Source organism: Papio anubis, chromosome X (assembly GCF_008728515.1).
Source record: "Papio anubis isolate 15944 chromosome X, Panubis1.0, whole genome shotgun sequence".
NCBI lineage: Eukaryota > Metazoa > Chordata > Mammalia > Primates > Cercopithecidae > Papio > Papio anubis.
The window spans coordinates 29,891,267-29,906,797 of record NC_044996.1 but is presented as its reverse complement, the minus strand read 5'-3'; the positions used below and the strand labels follow the sequence as shown (position 1 = coordinate 29,906,797).

The 15,531-nt window shown below is 37.5% G+C and overlaps 1 protein-coding gene across 2 annotated transcripts in view; it reads right to left on the bottom strand.

Annotated features, from left to right (window-relative positions):
- Positions 1–15,531, bottom strand: part of TENM1 (teneurin transmembrane protein 1) — a 385,367-nt gene that overhangs the window by 105,366 nt on the left and 264,470 nt on the right. For both annotated transcript variants that reach the window (XM_009198225.4, XM_017954358.3), the window contains exons 18-19: positions 9,699–9,719; positions 4,231–4,463 (exon numbers count right to left, since the gene is read on the bottom strand). In XM_009198225.4, coding sequence (XP_009196489.2) covers positions 4,231–4,463; positions 9,699–9,719 — 254 coding nt within the window. The remainder of the gene's footprint in view (positions 1–4,230; positions 4,464–9,698; positions 9,720–15,531) is intronic.

Here is a 15,531-nt window from a genome sequence, read left to right as displayed (position 1 = left end):
AGCAACACGGTGAAACCCTGTCTCTACTAAAAATACAAAAATTAGCCAGGCGTGGTGGCCCCTTCCTGTAATCCCAGCTACTCAGGAGGCTGAGGCAGGAGAATCGCTTGAACCTGGGAGGCAGAGGTTGCAGTGAGCCGAGATCGTGCCACTGCATGCCAGCCTGGGTGACAGCGAGACTTTGACTCAAAAAAAAAAAAAAAAAAAGGCATCATGGGTTTTTCGGAGTCAGGCAGACCTGGTTTGAATTCCAGTGTTGTTATCTGTAAACTGTGTGATACTGGGTAAATTTCTTTTTTAAAAAATAACTTTTATTTTAGGTTTAGTGGTACATGTGCAGGTATGTCCGGGTGAATTTCTTAACCTGTCTGATTTTCTATTTCCTCTTCTGTACAATGGGAATAATACTATTTACATCATGCATTGTTGTGAAGATCAGAGAAACTGTGTGTAAAATATCTAGCACAGCATATGGCACACAGTAGGCACTGAGCAAGTTATAGTTACAGTTATTTTAATACATTAGAGCTGAAAGGCAGATCATCCTGAGCCCTTCAGTTTACAACTGAGGAATTTCAGGACCCAGTGTTTAAATGCCCAATGTCATAAAATTAGTCATTGGCACCATTCAGCCTGTCTATCTTAGTGTTCAGCTAAATGAAACCACAGTGAGGTACAGTGACTTGCACAGAGTCATTGAAAGAAAACATGGGCATTACATGTATTGAAAACGAAAGTCCAGGCTCCCTCACCTGGTATTTACCAAAACTTGCTGCAATTGCTAAACAAAACTAAACAAAACAAAAAAACACAAACAAACAAACCAAAAACAAAACAAAAACCAAACCAAAACAAAAAAATCCCATGGCTTCTGACCTGTTACCTTTTGCTGACTGGTTTTTAACCCCACTGGATAATTTACTCCGAATTTAGAATGAATGATCTCAAAAGCAAATTTTATTTCATCCTATTTTTAGAATAGATTTAGAGAGTAAATTAGCTGTCGTACAGATTAACATTTATTTGCGTTACCTTGTATAATTAAGGACATGTTGGGGAGCCTTCCTATAATTGCAATATGTTGCTTGTTAAAGTCTTAGAGCAAGCTCTCTTCTCTAACCTAGAAATGGTGCTCCCTAGATGTACATTTCCATTTTCTACTGATCTACAGCTTTTTTTTATTAGCTTCTAGGTGGAGGGAAAAATCAAACCTCTCCTTAAAGAAATCCATTAAATGTTTGCTGTCTACTAAGTGGAAGGAAGAGGGAGCTGATGTACAGGGTCATTTTAAAGCAAAAAACAAACAAATTGGGCCTTCTTGAAAGACAAAGAATCTGTAGGAGAACCTCAAAGATGAAATGAGCAATTAGCAATACTTTCCTCTCATTTTGTACACTGTAATAACTTTTTGCATGATTTTTCCTTTTATGGAAGTCTATGAAATCGCCCTGCAGCATTTCATTTAAAGAGAATCTCACTTCTAATTCACTGACAAAGGTGAGTGCTGACTATATTCAGCATGGAGATACGTGCCATAGCTAGGCACCTAAGTGTTCTGACCAGCATTTTCAGAGCAACTGATGGCTGGACATAGGTTCTACCATCTGAGTTATTATAAAGATCACTAACAGGGTCTTCAAACATTGTTAGCATGGTTGAAGGAGGTGTGGTGGCTACCTAGTGTGAACCACACACCCCACTCCTTTAAGCATTCTAGTTCACTCACTGTATCAAAGCAGATGTTGACAACACCAGCTTCAGGAACGTTATGTGTAAGCTGTCCCGGATGGATTAGACATTTAGCTGTCTGAAGTCTGGGCTAGATGTTCTCAGGGCTCCTTATTGCTTTGGAATGAATGAAGTGTACCAGATTATGGCAAAGGAAGCTCTTGGATAAAAACATGAGTAAATCAAGCCAAAGGAAAATGTAGTAGTGGCTATGACAAGAAGAAAAACTTAGTTTAATATTAGCTTTAATAGATACATAAATTTCAGCACTCTCATTACTGATGCTTCAAGAATTCATGTAAATCCTGTTCATCAGCACTTTATTATTGCTGCTTTCCAAGAAAAAAAAAAAGCTGAAGTGAACCAATTATTTGCTTTATTTGGAAAAGCTGAAATATTCATTCTCTACGTGGCAGGTTGAATGTGGTAGTTGAGGTGAGTGGTTTTCAAACTAGCAGCAACTCAGGAGGATGTCAATTTAAGGCACAATACAAGCTTGATTCCTCTATACTTTTTATGCAGAAATCTTTATAATACCCTCAAGAATTTTAAACCTGTGTAAAAGGTGAGACTCAGCCTAACGTATTTTCTTGAAAGATGAGCTGATCATATGTTGCACCCGAGTTATTTATTCATTCATTAAATATATATTGTGGACCCACTATGTATAAGGAAAGAGCTGGCACAGAGAAATAAAGAAAAAATTTACCATAATACTTGGTGGGGGGGGCTGGTGTTCCCTTAGGGAAAATAAATCACTCCCTGTAAACACCATTGAAATTCCTTTTAGGAATTCCTGGAGTAGATGAGAGTTACTTAATTGATCAATTACACAATAAGTATGTGTAGTGGGTCCCACACTATGCTAGAAGTTGGTGGGGAAGTGGGGAAGATTCCAAAATATTAGATGTGGTTTCCCATCTCAAGCAACTTATTTCAGTAGAAAAAATCTCCCATTCATGAAAGCACTGGAAGCAAAAGAAGGCAAAATAAAATCAAGTGCTAATTGTGTAGTGTAGACACTGTTAAATAAATTCAGATTTAATGGTATGGGGTTAGCCAGAGGGGCTTTATAAAAGACAAAGGCCTTGAAGAAAGTGAAGGCTTTAAACTGTGATACAAGTAGGAATTCAATCCCAATATAGCAAATGTCAAATGGTTAAAGAGTAACCTCTTAAAATTTAAAGTAATAAGCGACCATCTAATAAATTAAACACACTGATCTCACTACATTTATTGGCATGGAAAGACATTCACAATACATTGTGTGTAAAACAGGTTACAGAACAGCATTGTATAATATGATTCTACTCTTAGAGAATTAAAATATCTGATATGCATTGAAAAAGTCTAGAAGGATAAATACTAAAATGTTAACAGTGGTTTTCTATATAAGCCTACAGTGGTAGACTTATGGGTGATTTTAATTAAATTTTTTTGTTCTCCCTTTTCTAATTTTTCTGCAACAAATATTTGTATTATTTGTATAATAACTAAGAAAACACTGGCTTTGTAAGCCAAGTAAAATGAATAATTTCTAAAAATCACTAACATAAATGCACGCATGTATGCATGCGTGCAGACACACACACACACACACACACACATCTTGGAGATGGAACTGAGAAGAGCAGTTAAATAATTAAGATGGCAGGGTCCATGATATATGATGACAGACTTAAAAGTTGACTATCCTTCAACTTTGTGGCCTAAGATTGGCATATGATTCAATCCAGAAAATCCAGAGGTTAATTGGGAGACACAGATTTGCTCACTAGATTCTAGGCAATTAAATTGAAGGTTGGTACTTGAAGACTGAGAAGTAAATTTAGGACAAATAAAAATAAGGCCAAACTCCCACAGAAGGCAACAGAAAAAAATTGAAATTTGTTATTCTAGAGGCATATCAACTGAAAATATAAGTAATTTCCAGAATGATTCAGATAAATTAATGGAAGAAAAGTTCATTGAAGATTCATAATTTTGTTAAGCAAAAGTCAGGAACGTTTAGGGTCTGTGAGATATTCAACATACTTAACAGTGGTGGAAGATAGGCACAGACCTTATCCCAAGCAATGCAGGCTGAAGAGCCAAAGCAGGGGCCTGCAGGTTCTCTGCTGGGTCAGGTTAACCCTTTAGTTGCTGGACTGTAGGGAGTTTCCAGGAGGTAACTCTGGGGCGGGTTGGGGTGCCAGGGAGGCACTCTGAGGGTTCTGGCTAATATTTATCAACTAGAAAAGGAAGCATTTCATTCTTTAAATAACAGTTATAACCATACTAATGTATATTGGCTAAAAATGCATTATGTGCCTTGGATGTCTCTACTGGGACAGACTTCAGTATTTTGACTCTTAGAGGCAAAATATTGAGATTAGTGGATGGGCTAAAGTGTGGCAACAGTCTCAGGATTTTATAAAGTCAAATAAAATCTTTAGATGACACAAGGGTGTGTGTGTGTGTGTGTGTGTGTATATATATGTATATATATATATTTTTTTTTACCTCGAGGGCTATTCAGTGAAGCTTCCGATGCTCTCCCACCATCTCCACAATGACTCTGGTCAAAGGGAAGGCACTGATCACCAGTTCCTGCCACCACTTCAAAATTCTTGGACAGATCTTTCGTCTCCACAAGAGATTTCAACTTGTAGACTTTGCGAGTATTGGTGTCTGATAGATAGAGTGACTCAGACACAGGGTCCATAGCCAGATAGTATTTGTGAGCAGGACTTGTGCTAAGGAAGAGAAAAGTAAAGTTATTCAAGGCAATTTTTCAACATGAACCCCCTGGGCTCAGCCTTTTGTCACAAATGGAAAAATCTTTTGATAGATGAGTGAATTCATTTATCTTCCTTCTTAAGTATCAAAGAGAGGGATACTTCTCTGTTTTTCTAATAGTGGATCTAAGTATGAAACAAATCTAATGCGTACTGCTAACCTATAATGATGCTGACATTCCAATACCATCCATTTGGGGGTAGAAAGAAACAGAATACAGGAAATCTCAGGAAATAATTTTTCTCTTATTATCCATACTGTTATCCAATTACCTACTAGATGACTTCTGGGTGCCTCAGTCACCTTAAATTCAACATATCCAAAACAGAAGTTACTTTCTTTTCCTGCTTTCCCCATCCCTCATAAACCGACTTCCTCTCTCTTGGGCTTCCTGCCTCACTTGCGGACAATACATCCTCCCAGGCCCCAGTTGTCAATTGAAAGGCATGTCCAAAGCTCAAGGAGTGTCACTAAGGGAGGATCATGTTGGAGATATACTGCCAAACTTCTTTGCAAGCTTCCCTTTTTCAACTGACTACCACACTTTTCTAATCTGTTTTTTGTTCTTTCAGGACATAATGGAACTGGTTATATTTAACCTTTTTAAAGTTATAATGGCAATCATATGATTGTGTAATCACATAGTTATACCTCCTAAAAGTGACGCTAAAGTTACTTTGTTTGGATTTTGGCATTCTTAAAACTTTTCTATTACATATTCACATGGAATCTCAAGTTATTTTTATCTGTATAGATGGCTGAGTTTGTTTATTATTTTGATTCTTCCTAATTTCAGTTTTTCAATGACTACAATAACCTTAGTTTTGGAGACATTTTACTTGAACCTAAGGTTCGTGTAATATTGACATCATCCAAATCCCAAATGTGGAAGTCATCCCTAATCCCTCTTTTGCTCTCCACATGCAATTGTATCTGTAAACTAACTTTCAGAAACATGGTCATCTTCCATCCCTATGCCATTACATTAGTCCTATCTTTCATCATCTCTGGCCTGGAATATTTTCTATAGATCGACATGTAGGATGTGTTTTTGAAATCTTAAATCATTTTTTTCCATGCTGCCTGCAGAGTTATTCTGATCATTTGGCTCCCATCTTTAAAAACTTTTTAATGTTTCTTGGTGTGTTAGCCAAGCCTTTCCTCTCTTAGTTCATTCTCACATGCCTTTTGAAGCTTTATTTGGGCATCATGTCCTGAAGGAAACTTTCCCAGTCTTTCCTTCTCCAGTCTGGGTTATTTGCATTATCTTACCTCTATTCTGGGGATTACATATCATATTAAATTATTTGTTTACGTGTTGTTTGCATCTCCCTCTCCTGCCCTGCCTGTTGCAATAAAGCTTGGTGGAGAGCAATCTTGTCTTGTTTATCTCTGATATGCTCATTGCCCATACCTCTGCCTAGCACCCAGTTGTCAAAGCCAGAAACCAGAAGCCATTCTTTTCTACCTCCTTCTTTCCACCATTTCCCACATCCAGTGAAAGGTGGTTTTTAAATTCTACTTTCTAAATTCTTTTCCAGTCTGCTCACTTCTTTTTATCTCTGCCTTTATTACTCTAAGGCCTCATTATCTCTCATCTGAACTACTTCCTTGGTACCATTGCAGTATTGTGTATTTGTTTACTAATTCATTAAAAATCATTTACTAAGTGCATACAATGTATCCAAGAACTGTGCTATGTTCTAGAGACCTACTTGTGTGCAAGATACACACGGTTTCTTTCTTTATGAAACTCACAGTCTAGTGGGAGAGACAGATAAGTAGACAGGATATGACTACCATGAGTCCAAGTGTTATAACAGGAGAAACAGAGGGAAAGAAATTAGTAAAGAGGAGGGACTTGTGTCTTAGCAGCACCTATCATATGGTATTAGCATTAGTTTTAAAACTTATTAAATGAAGTCCATACTTATTAGATTTCCTTAGTTTTTACCTAAGGTTTTTCTGTTCCAGGATCCCATCCACGATAACAAATTATATTTAGTCGTCATGTCTTCTTAGGCTCTTCTGTGCTGTGACAGTTTCTCAGACTTTTCTTGCTTTTGATGACCTTAACAGTTTTGAGGAGTACTGGTCAGGTATTTTGTAGAATACCCTTGACTGAAACGTGTCTGATTGTTTTTTCTTATAGTTAGACAGGGATGATAGGCTTTTGGGAGGACGATCACAGAGGTAATAAAGTGCCATCCTGCTCAAATTATATCAAGGGTACATACTACCAACATGATGTACACTAATGGGTTTGACCTTGATCTCCTGGCTGAAATAATGTTTGTCAGATTTCTTCACTGTAAAGATACTCTTTCTCCCTTACTTTCCACACTTTACTCTTTGGAAGGAAGTAACTATGCGTAGCCAACACTTACGGAGTAGAGAGTTATGCTCCACCTTCTTGAGAGTGGAGTATCTACATAAATTGTTTGGAACTCTTCTAAATGGGAGCTTTATCTCGTCTCCATGTATTATTAATTCAACCATTTATTTATGTCAGTATGGACTAAGGGATATTTATTTTATACTTTGCATTAAATCCAATGCTACTTTATTTTGTTGCTCAAGTTATTCCAGCTTTAGCCATTGGGAGCTCTTTTTGTTGACTCATGTGTCCCTTTGCCATATCCCCATCAATGAGGGATTTTTTTTTTTTTAGCCCTTCCTTACTTTCTGGCACTATAAGATGCTCTGGGCTCATCTGCTATACCCCCTGCCCCAATCCTAGAATCAGCCATTTCTCCAAAGACCCCCCCCCCGGTTCCCTTTATTGGAGAATGGTATTAGAAACCAAGATCTTGGTGCTGGGTGTAAGCACTGTTTTTTTTTTTTTTTTTTCCCCTAACATATCTTTCTCTCCAACTACACTGTGAGCTCTTTGCAGGCAGGAACCATATTCATCTCTCTATTCTCAGTGCCAACAGAGGGCCTGACAGGATTGGTGCTTAGTAAATGCTAAACTAAACTGAACTGCAGGATATAAAACTAAGACATAAAAGAGTTCAGGCCTTGCTACTTAGGCAAAATGGAGGGGATAGGGTAGTCAGAACAATCAAGATATCTTTAAGGACCGGAATGTTATTAATTGTATTTGTAATTATATTTGCCCTCCAAGCATATTTATGTATGTTAATAATAATCAGGCTGGCAAATACTAATTTGAGACTGTTTATAGTTTTAATTGGAAAAAAATACGTTCAATTGGAATATTTCATTTTTTCCTACTTACCTTCATCAAGTAAGAGAATCCAGTAGATTCCAGGGACACTTCCAACCCTGGAACCACGATAACGGGTGCTGTAAATAAACTATGAAGGGCCCCAACAAACCCTAGAATTGATTTGGCAGCCATACCAGACAAGGCATCTCTGTGGGAAAAACTGCTTCAATAGGGGTTTGAGTAAAAGTCTTTACATATATAGTTAAATTTTTGCCTTCAGAATAAAATTTTTCCAATGCGCTCAGATCTTTCTAGAAAAAAGAAGGGGTCACAACCCTTCTCTGAAACAACTACAATACTTTGATAGCCAGTTTGTGGAGTTTCAATTCAGCCAGATTAATCATGCTTTGTTTAGGAAGAATCCATAGGCTATTTCTCCAAGAGAAATGCATTTGCACAAAAGCACTTTGGAATGCAGTACATTCATTCATTATTGAATACCCCCAATGTGCCTGTGAGGAAAGTTAAAATTAGCAATCTCCTCAAATCTCAGCCGGGGAAACCCAGACACATAGGGAGCTTGTCCGGGGTCACTAACAAGTTTGGGCCTAGACCAAGATTAGACTAGATTATATGTGATTTTGTGTGCAAAATACCATCAGAATACTCTTGCTCTGAAGGCAGCAAAACAAATCAGTGTTCCTGCCTTCTAATGAGCAACATGTCCTATTTTGCTCAGCCAGACTGTTCTTAAACTTTGTGTACTAGCCTTTAGAAAATAGAATAGCCCAACATACCGAAGTCAAATCTAATCAATGTTATTTTCTTGATAGCCAGCAGTCAGGAAGGTCCCTCCTATCAATATGTAACTTGCCGTTTTATGCCATTTCTCAAGTGTACTTTAGTTCTTTTTAGGTTGATTTCTTTCTACTTTCTGAAAACAAGCCATACCTGAGAAAGAAAAAACCACTGGACTATATTCCAATTTGCTTTAATCCCTTGTGTCTCAATGCAAATTGCAATTTGAGATATGTGAAGTTTCTTTTACAACTTGGGTGTTAGGCTTACTATCACCTTTTGGTTAGTTTTACATTCAAGCAATGCCCTTCAACTTAGCAAAGATCACTTCATTCATGCTAGTTAAAATCACATAGATTGTTAAATGGGCAATTAATGTTTATAATTAATACTGTGCAACACTTTACCAGTAAGCAATTTGACAACCAACTTAATTTGCTTAAGGAATCAGTTATGCCAAAGTAGCAAGGCTGATCTTCTGTACTGGCATTTAGGAAGTGGCATTGCCCAAATGAAATCCAGATTAGAAACCCCATCAGTGCCATTTTGATGACAATTGGCATTCAGAAGTGAACAAATTCAATTTTCTCCTTTGCAATTTCAGGTAATTTAGAACAGTTCTGACAAGTGTAATGCATAAACACATTGAATAGAAATATTCATTCTGATTAATTTCAGAGCTATGTGCCATTGTCTGTAAATGGTCATTTTAAGGTTTTCCTATTACTTCTTTTTGTGGAAAAAAATAGAAACAGTGAGGTCAAATAAAAGAAAAAAATCATATTAAAGAAGGTCATCATGATCACTGTCTCTTAATACACTTGACAACTATATTTCTGGATCTAGGGAGATTGCTGTATTACCTCTCTCTCTACCTGCAATTTGAAAACATCAAATCTATTTGAACTTATCAACTCATTTGTGTTATCACCTTAGGGAAACATAATGAGACTTAAGGCCTTGCTTTCCCATGAAGTACTGAACTGTCAGCTTTCACTTATTAATTGTTTTCTTTTCAGTATATTTTGATCCTCCAGCAAATCCTATATAGTGGACCCCTCTTCTTTTGGAAGACACTTACCTGAGTTATAACTTCCAAATTTATGTTCACACTATTCTTTAACCTTATTTAGGAAGAAAAATTTCCCTATTAACACATTATTAAGAGGTAGTCTCATAGGCAAGAGGGGACATTAGGTAGCTGCTGATGTGATTTGCTTACCTATGTCTGGTATCTCTGTTTCTAGGGTGCACAAGGTATCCACGAGTGGCAAGCAAAAGCAAACAGAGAGTCATCAGTATCATTGAACAAGCCAAACCTAACCAGACACACCAATTCCTAACTCAGATTGTGGCATTTAGAGAGACTTTATGGGGATCATTTAGTCAGGCGTGCAGGCCAAAGTTGATCCAATCCCTCCAGGCTTTGCCTCCTAAGATGGTGTCAAGGCGATTGCATATTTTGCTTGGTGGATGTGCAAAGTTCTAAGGCAGATTTTTCAAAAGGTTCTCTCTGGGCCATCTGCATCAGAATCACTTGGATTCTTGCACTTGTGCACTTCCTAGGGTTCTCCCTAGCCCTATTGAATCAGAATCTTGGGTGGAGGTGGGGCCTGGAAATTTTATTTTTAACAAAGTTGGCTGGCAATTCTGATACAAAATAAAATTTAGGAACCATTGAGCTAAGGGTTGAAGAAGCAGCCACGGCAGAGGGACTAACCATTTTAGGCTTTGGTTTGATAGCCATAAGCACTCTATCAAAGTGTAAAATCACTGTTTTATTATCAAGTTGTGTGTACAGACAGACATCCCAACACTAACCCTAAGCCACTTATCTGATCTCAGAGATAAGATAGGAACATCTGTTGTGCAAATTCCTTAGCAATATTAAAAAGCTCCTTAACAAGTTGAAACTGTAAGAGTTTCCTTTTAGACCATGACGGAATATCCCTGACATCAAAACTGCTGATCAAAACAACTTCAATAAAACACATTGTACATCAACTATTAGGGCTTTGTGTCTTCCAGCCATCCATGCTCTAAGGGGCAACTGGGGTAGGCGATAGAGGATTGTTGGGCCAGAAGAAGGAGAATACTTTGGTGGCTCCTGATCTATAAGCCTCTTGGCACAGGGTATTGCCTAGGGTATTTCATGATGGGACCCAGTATGAGGTTTCTCACACAGGGAGTGTGGTCTGTGTATAGGCCTGACTTTGGGACAAGTCTGCCCAGAATTAAAAAGCTATAATCATCTGTAAAATACGGTCATTTTAATTTTTAAAATCCTTTTAAATCTGGCCCTATGTCATTTTTAAAACATAAAGATAACCTTTTTAAAAAAAATCTAAACTAGGTCTTATTCTTTGGAATCTCAGGGAAGAAGAAAATATACAAAATTTTTCATCTGAAACTATCTGCTACAACAGATTCAACTCTTTTTAAAAAGAACCTCTCTGAGATTTTACTAGTTGGGCCACAGGTCAAGGTTCACTGACTTTTCTGTTTCCTTTGCTCATCTCAAACGGGTAGGTAGCCTGTAGGTTGAAACAGGTGAACTGATAAGGATGAGGAGCTCTGATTAGAAACCTGGCCACAGGCATTTGTGCCTCTTTCAATTTGTTTGTCTTTAGACACTTTCATTTGCACCTCTTTCAATTTCTTTGGCTCTAGACACTTGCCTGTTTTTGTGGCCTCTAAATTATACAATGAGTGTGCTTGAGGCTAGCTGTAATTATTGTGACATAGGTGATCCTCCTGAAGGAAGTTTAGTTGTGAAAGTACTAGAAAGATCTCATTAAAACATGGTTTAATCTGAAACAGATTCTCATGGTACAGAACCATTTGTGTGGCTACAAAGGGTTTTGAAATTCTTACATGATGGTAAGGAGTGAGAGGGGGATGGTTTGACTTTCTTGCAGCTGCTTCTGATTCTGCCAATAATGTCACTGTGAATTTGGAAAGATGTCCCATATTATGCAGAGCAGCTTCTCTCATTAACATCTCAGAGGGAGGAAGTGAAAATGACGGAATTTATTTCCAGTGTGTGACCTTGTTCTGTCTCAGAATTACTTTTCGTTAAGGATTTAGGACTGAGCCACCACCAAAGTCAGTCTGCTATCTAGCTACCAACTGACTACATGCTGAGGTGTCAGTGTGTGAGCTCTTCACAAGGGCCTGGGCCCATCCGTGGGCACCACCACCTGGCAATGGACCAACTTGAAGCTTGCCACGAGTTAGGAAGAGAAAGAAATGGAATTTCAAATCTTTTTAGAGCAAGACATGCTTCCAATGTTAGAGTCTTTAAGTTGACCTTTGATTTTCTCAAGATCCAGGTGATGAAAGGGTCATGTACTCTTCTTTTTTAATTTAAAAGAAAATTATTGATATGATTTGTATACCATAAAATTTACCCTTCTAAAATGTGCAATTCAGTGGTTTCCAGTACATTTAGAGAGTTGTGTAGCCTTTATCATTATTCAATTCCAGAACATTTTCATCACGCTATGAAGAAACTCCATACCTATTTGTGGTCACTTCCCATTTTCCCCCTCCCTCAGCCCCAGGCAACCACAAGAATGCCCTATTCTAGATATTTTGTATAAATTGAACCATTTAATATTTGTCCTTTTTTGTCTAGCTTCTTTCACTTAACATAATGTACCATCTATTCCTTTTATATTTTTGTAAGGTAAAGAATGGAAAGGAGGACATATGCCAATTTTGGAGCTGTTTTCTAGTGACCTGGCATCATGGGAGTTTGAGTGGCCTGCACTGTGGTGGCTGCAGCCCTTTACTTGTTCTTCATGCTGTTCTCAGCTTCTTTTCATATTCTTGGCCAGAAACATTTGACATTGAAGAATGGTCTGCCCTTCCTGCTCCTCTTTCCCTTGTCTTCTTCCTTTGGACATCAGAGCATACTCCTGATTGTCACTGACTTATCAGAGATTCCAACTCCAGCCACCCTCATCAAAGACTACCTTCCCCCATGCTCTGGCTCTGTTCCTTGCCCTTATCACAACTTACCCGTCCTGTTTTAGGGCCCTGTTTTCAGCTAGCAGTCCCTTTGAAAAGCAATCTGATGAATGAATCCATATCGAGGGACTCATGAATGCTTTTAGCTTGATGAGCCATTCTAAAAGAGGTTCATGTTTTGGGAAATCTTAGAGATGCAATGTTTCAATTCAAAGGAACATATTTCTTAGAGTGAAATTTTTGGGCACCATGGAAAGCCAGTGAAGACGTCTTTGGGTGAGGTGGAGGGAATCCTTGAGTACCACTGCTAATACATGAGATCAAACTGGGGAGGTAACTACCTATTTCATCTACATGTAGTGCTTCTAGTATTTGTAGCTCCAATGCTGTTGACAAGAGGATGGTTCATGGCCATTTCTGAGATATTTGTAGAGCTCTCAAAGCTCCATTTCCATTTGTTCCTTCAGCGGAGAGCTCTACAAGTTCTCCTGCCTCTCAGCACTCTAACTGCCCCTAAATGGCTGCTATTCCAGTTCTACTCCATTCCCAGTCAATGACAGGAATCAAGTCCAGAGCACAATGAATGAAATATTAAGCAGTTGCTGGAAAAGAAACAGGAAAATCTCAAGAGAAATTTTCATGTCACATTGACATTTGTTGAATCCAAATTACTTAAGATACCAAGAAGCATTTGCCAGGCTCTTATTTTCTTATCTCTTTCATTTTTAAGGGAAAGACAAAATAAATATCTAGAGAATAACGAAATCTTGAACAATAACAGCATGAGGTTTTTATAAAGAATAAATCATTTCCAGTCATGCTTAATGGGTTTTCTAACAGAGTTGTGAAATTAGAAGATGAGAGGGGTACAGGGGGATATTACATTTTTGAATTCTTGCAAAGCACTTGATATGGTGCCTCCTGTTTTTACTTATATAATTATCCCTGTTAGTTTCAGAAAACTTAAAAGTGGTCCTGAGGCTATAATAATTTAAAAAGTCAACTAAGTCATAATTGATGAGAAATAGTTGAAGGACTTGTAGATGTTTAGACTGAGGAAGAGAAAGCTCAGGAACCAATGACAGCTCTCCTCACACTTGTGAAAGTTTGTCAGGTAAAAGAGGGAAGTGACTTATGTACTGTTTTAGATGCTACCATTTGCCACTACCGAGTGAATTTTTCACAAAGGCAGATTTTGGCTGAATATAAGGAAGAATGTTCTAACGGAGCAGTCCAAAGATGCAATGGATCTTGAGAAGTACTAAAGCTTCCCGTGATTGAAAGAGATCAATGTAGAGACAACAAACATCAGGCATGGATTGGGCACAATTTTACACCTGATACCCTCATGGATCCTTCTAATACTAAGCTCACAAATCTGTGATGTCATTTTTGTTCTACTGAAATCTGTGGGTGTGTCTGCATATATATATGTATGTATACATATATATGTGTGTGCATACACACACACACACACGCATATATAAGTATCTATCTATATATATAAATACAAGGAGCAAATCCCTAGTGAAACCAACACCTAAACTGTCCCACCTAGAAGTGAATCTGTCTTAAAATTTTTTTCAAGGGATATATTTTTAAAGTCACAGAGGTTTAGCTGTATGATCTTAAAAGCTTTCCTTCTTTATTATCTTACCTCAATCTCCCACTGGAAAGAAGCTTTAAGATGTATACATATGAATGAAATCTGCAGGAAACAGGCAAAGGGGTACTATATACTTAAATAATAAGAAATAATATTGTTTCTCTTGGCAGATTTCTAATGATAGTGATATTGCTGACTTTTCCTTTTCCTCCTTGTTCTACCAATGGGGGACTAGCTAGAGGAAATAAATGACTGGCAACCAATGAAAATGAAGTTATTTTTGAGGTCAGATGTTTCAATTGGAAAGAGTTCAGATCAATAGGGCTGAGGCAGAAAATGTCTACAGTCTTCCAATCTTCAAACTTTCAAGGACATCTGGAATTGTTTGGTGTGGTCCAATATGAAACAAAAGGATCTAGAAGGGCATCCATTAGGGGCAAACTATATGTCCTCCCAAAATGTCATCAAACTTTGGGCTGAGAGCTACACATCTGTGGATCTCTAAACAGGTTAAATTGTATGTGTCATGTAAGAGGATGTTCAAGTATAAACCTGAAGTCAATTTTATAGATAGGGAAGAGAACTACTAGAGAACACAGTAGATCATTTACATAATGAATAACCTGACAGGATCAAAATCTATAAGGCTTTCTATCCCATTCTATAATCATCTGTTGACAATATTGCTTCTCCATTCACAATTTTAAATACAACTAATAACATAATGGCTATATTAGTCTGTGTTTCCAGGAATCAGATGACTCAACCAAGAAAAGTGACTAATTTGCATAGTGCACAGAGCAATTAAATTAACTGATCTTAAGAAAAAAACTGGTACAAAGTGAGGTTTTTATCTAAATACAGTAGAATCAATGACCATTATGGTTCTTAAGATAGCACAGCCTTATTAAATCAACTTATTTCTCCGCAGGAAGTTTAAATTTGGAAAATTTATAAAGCAAATATATACATCCACAAATTATATGTACAATGTACAGTACACATATAGGCAACTGATCAGGATAGATGCTTTTTTTTTTTTTTTTTTAAAAAAAGTGAATCTAATAAGAGCTATATTAGTTTCTGAGTAAACATGACAGCTAATGACAGCTAATATGTGCTGACATAAACTAGTTTGATGGTTTTGACTATAGTCAAACAGTTAGGGAGTTACCTGTCAATTAGATCAAAATGGTCATGTATATTCAATTAGCTTATTTCTTTGATGGCCAATCACAGGAGTGTTGGAATAGAGAAGAAATAATTGCCTTTTCTCCTTGAACCTAATGCAGGGGATATTAAACATGAGTCTATAAAAGGGCTTCATCTACAGGGACTGGTTGCTGGTGGGGCAGTGGGAGGTAGGGAACTCTAAGGAAGGGAAAAAAATGCAATCCCTTAAATCATATATGCCATTTTGTGTTATTTTGTTTTTCCTAAGGAGAGGGGTCCATAGCCTTCAGTAGATTCTCAAAGG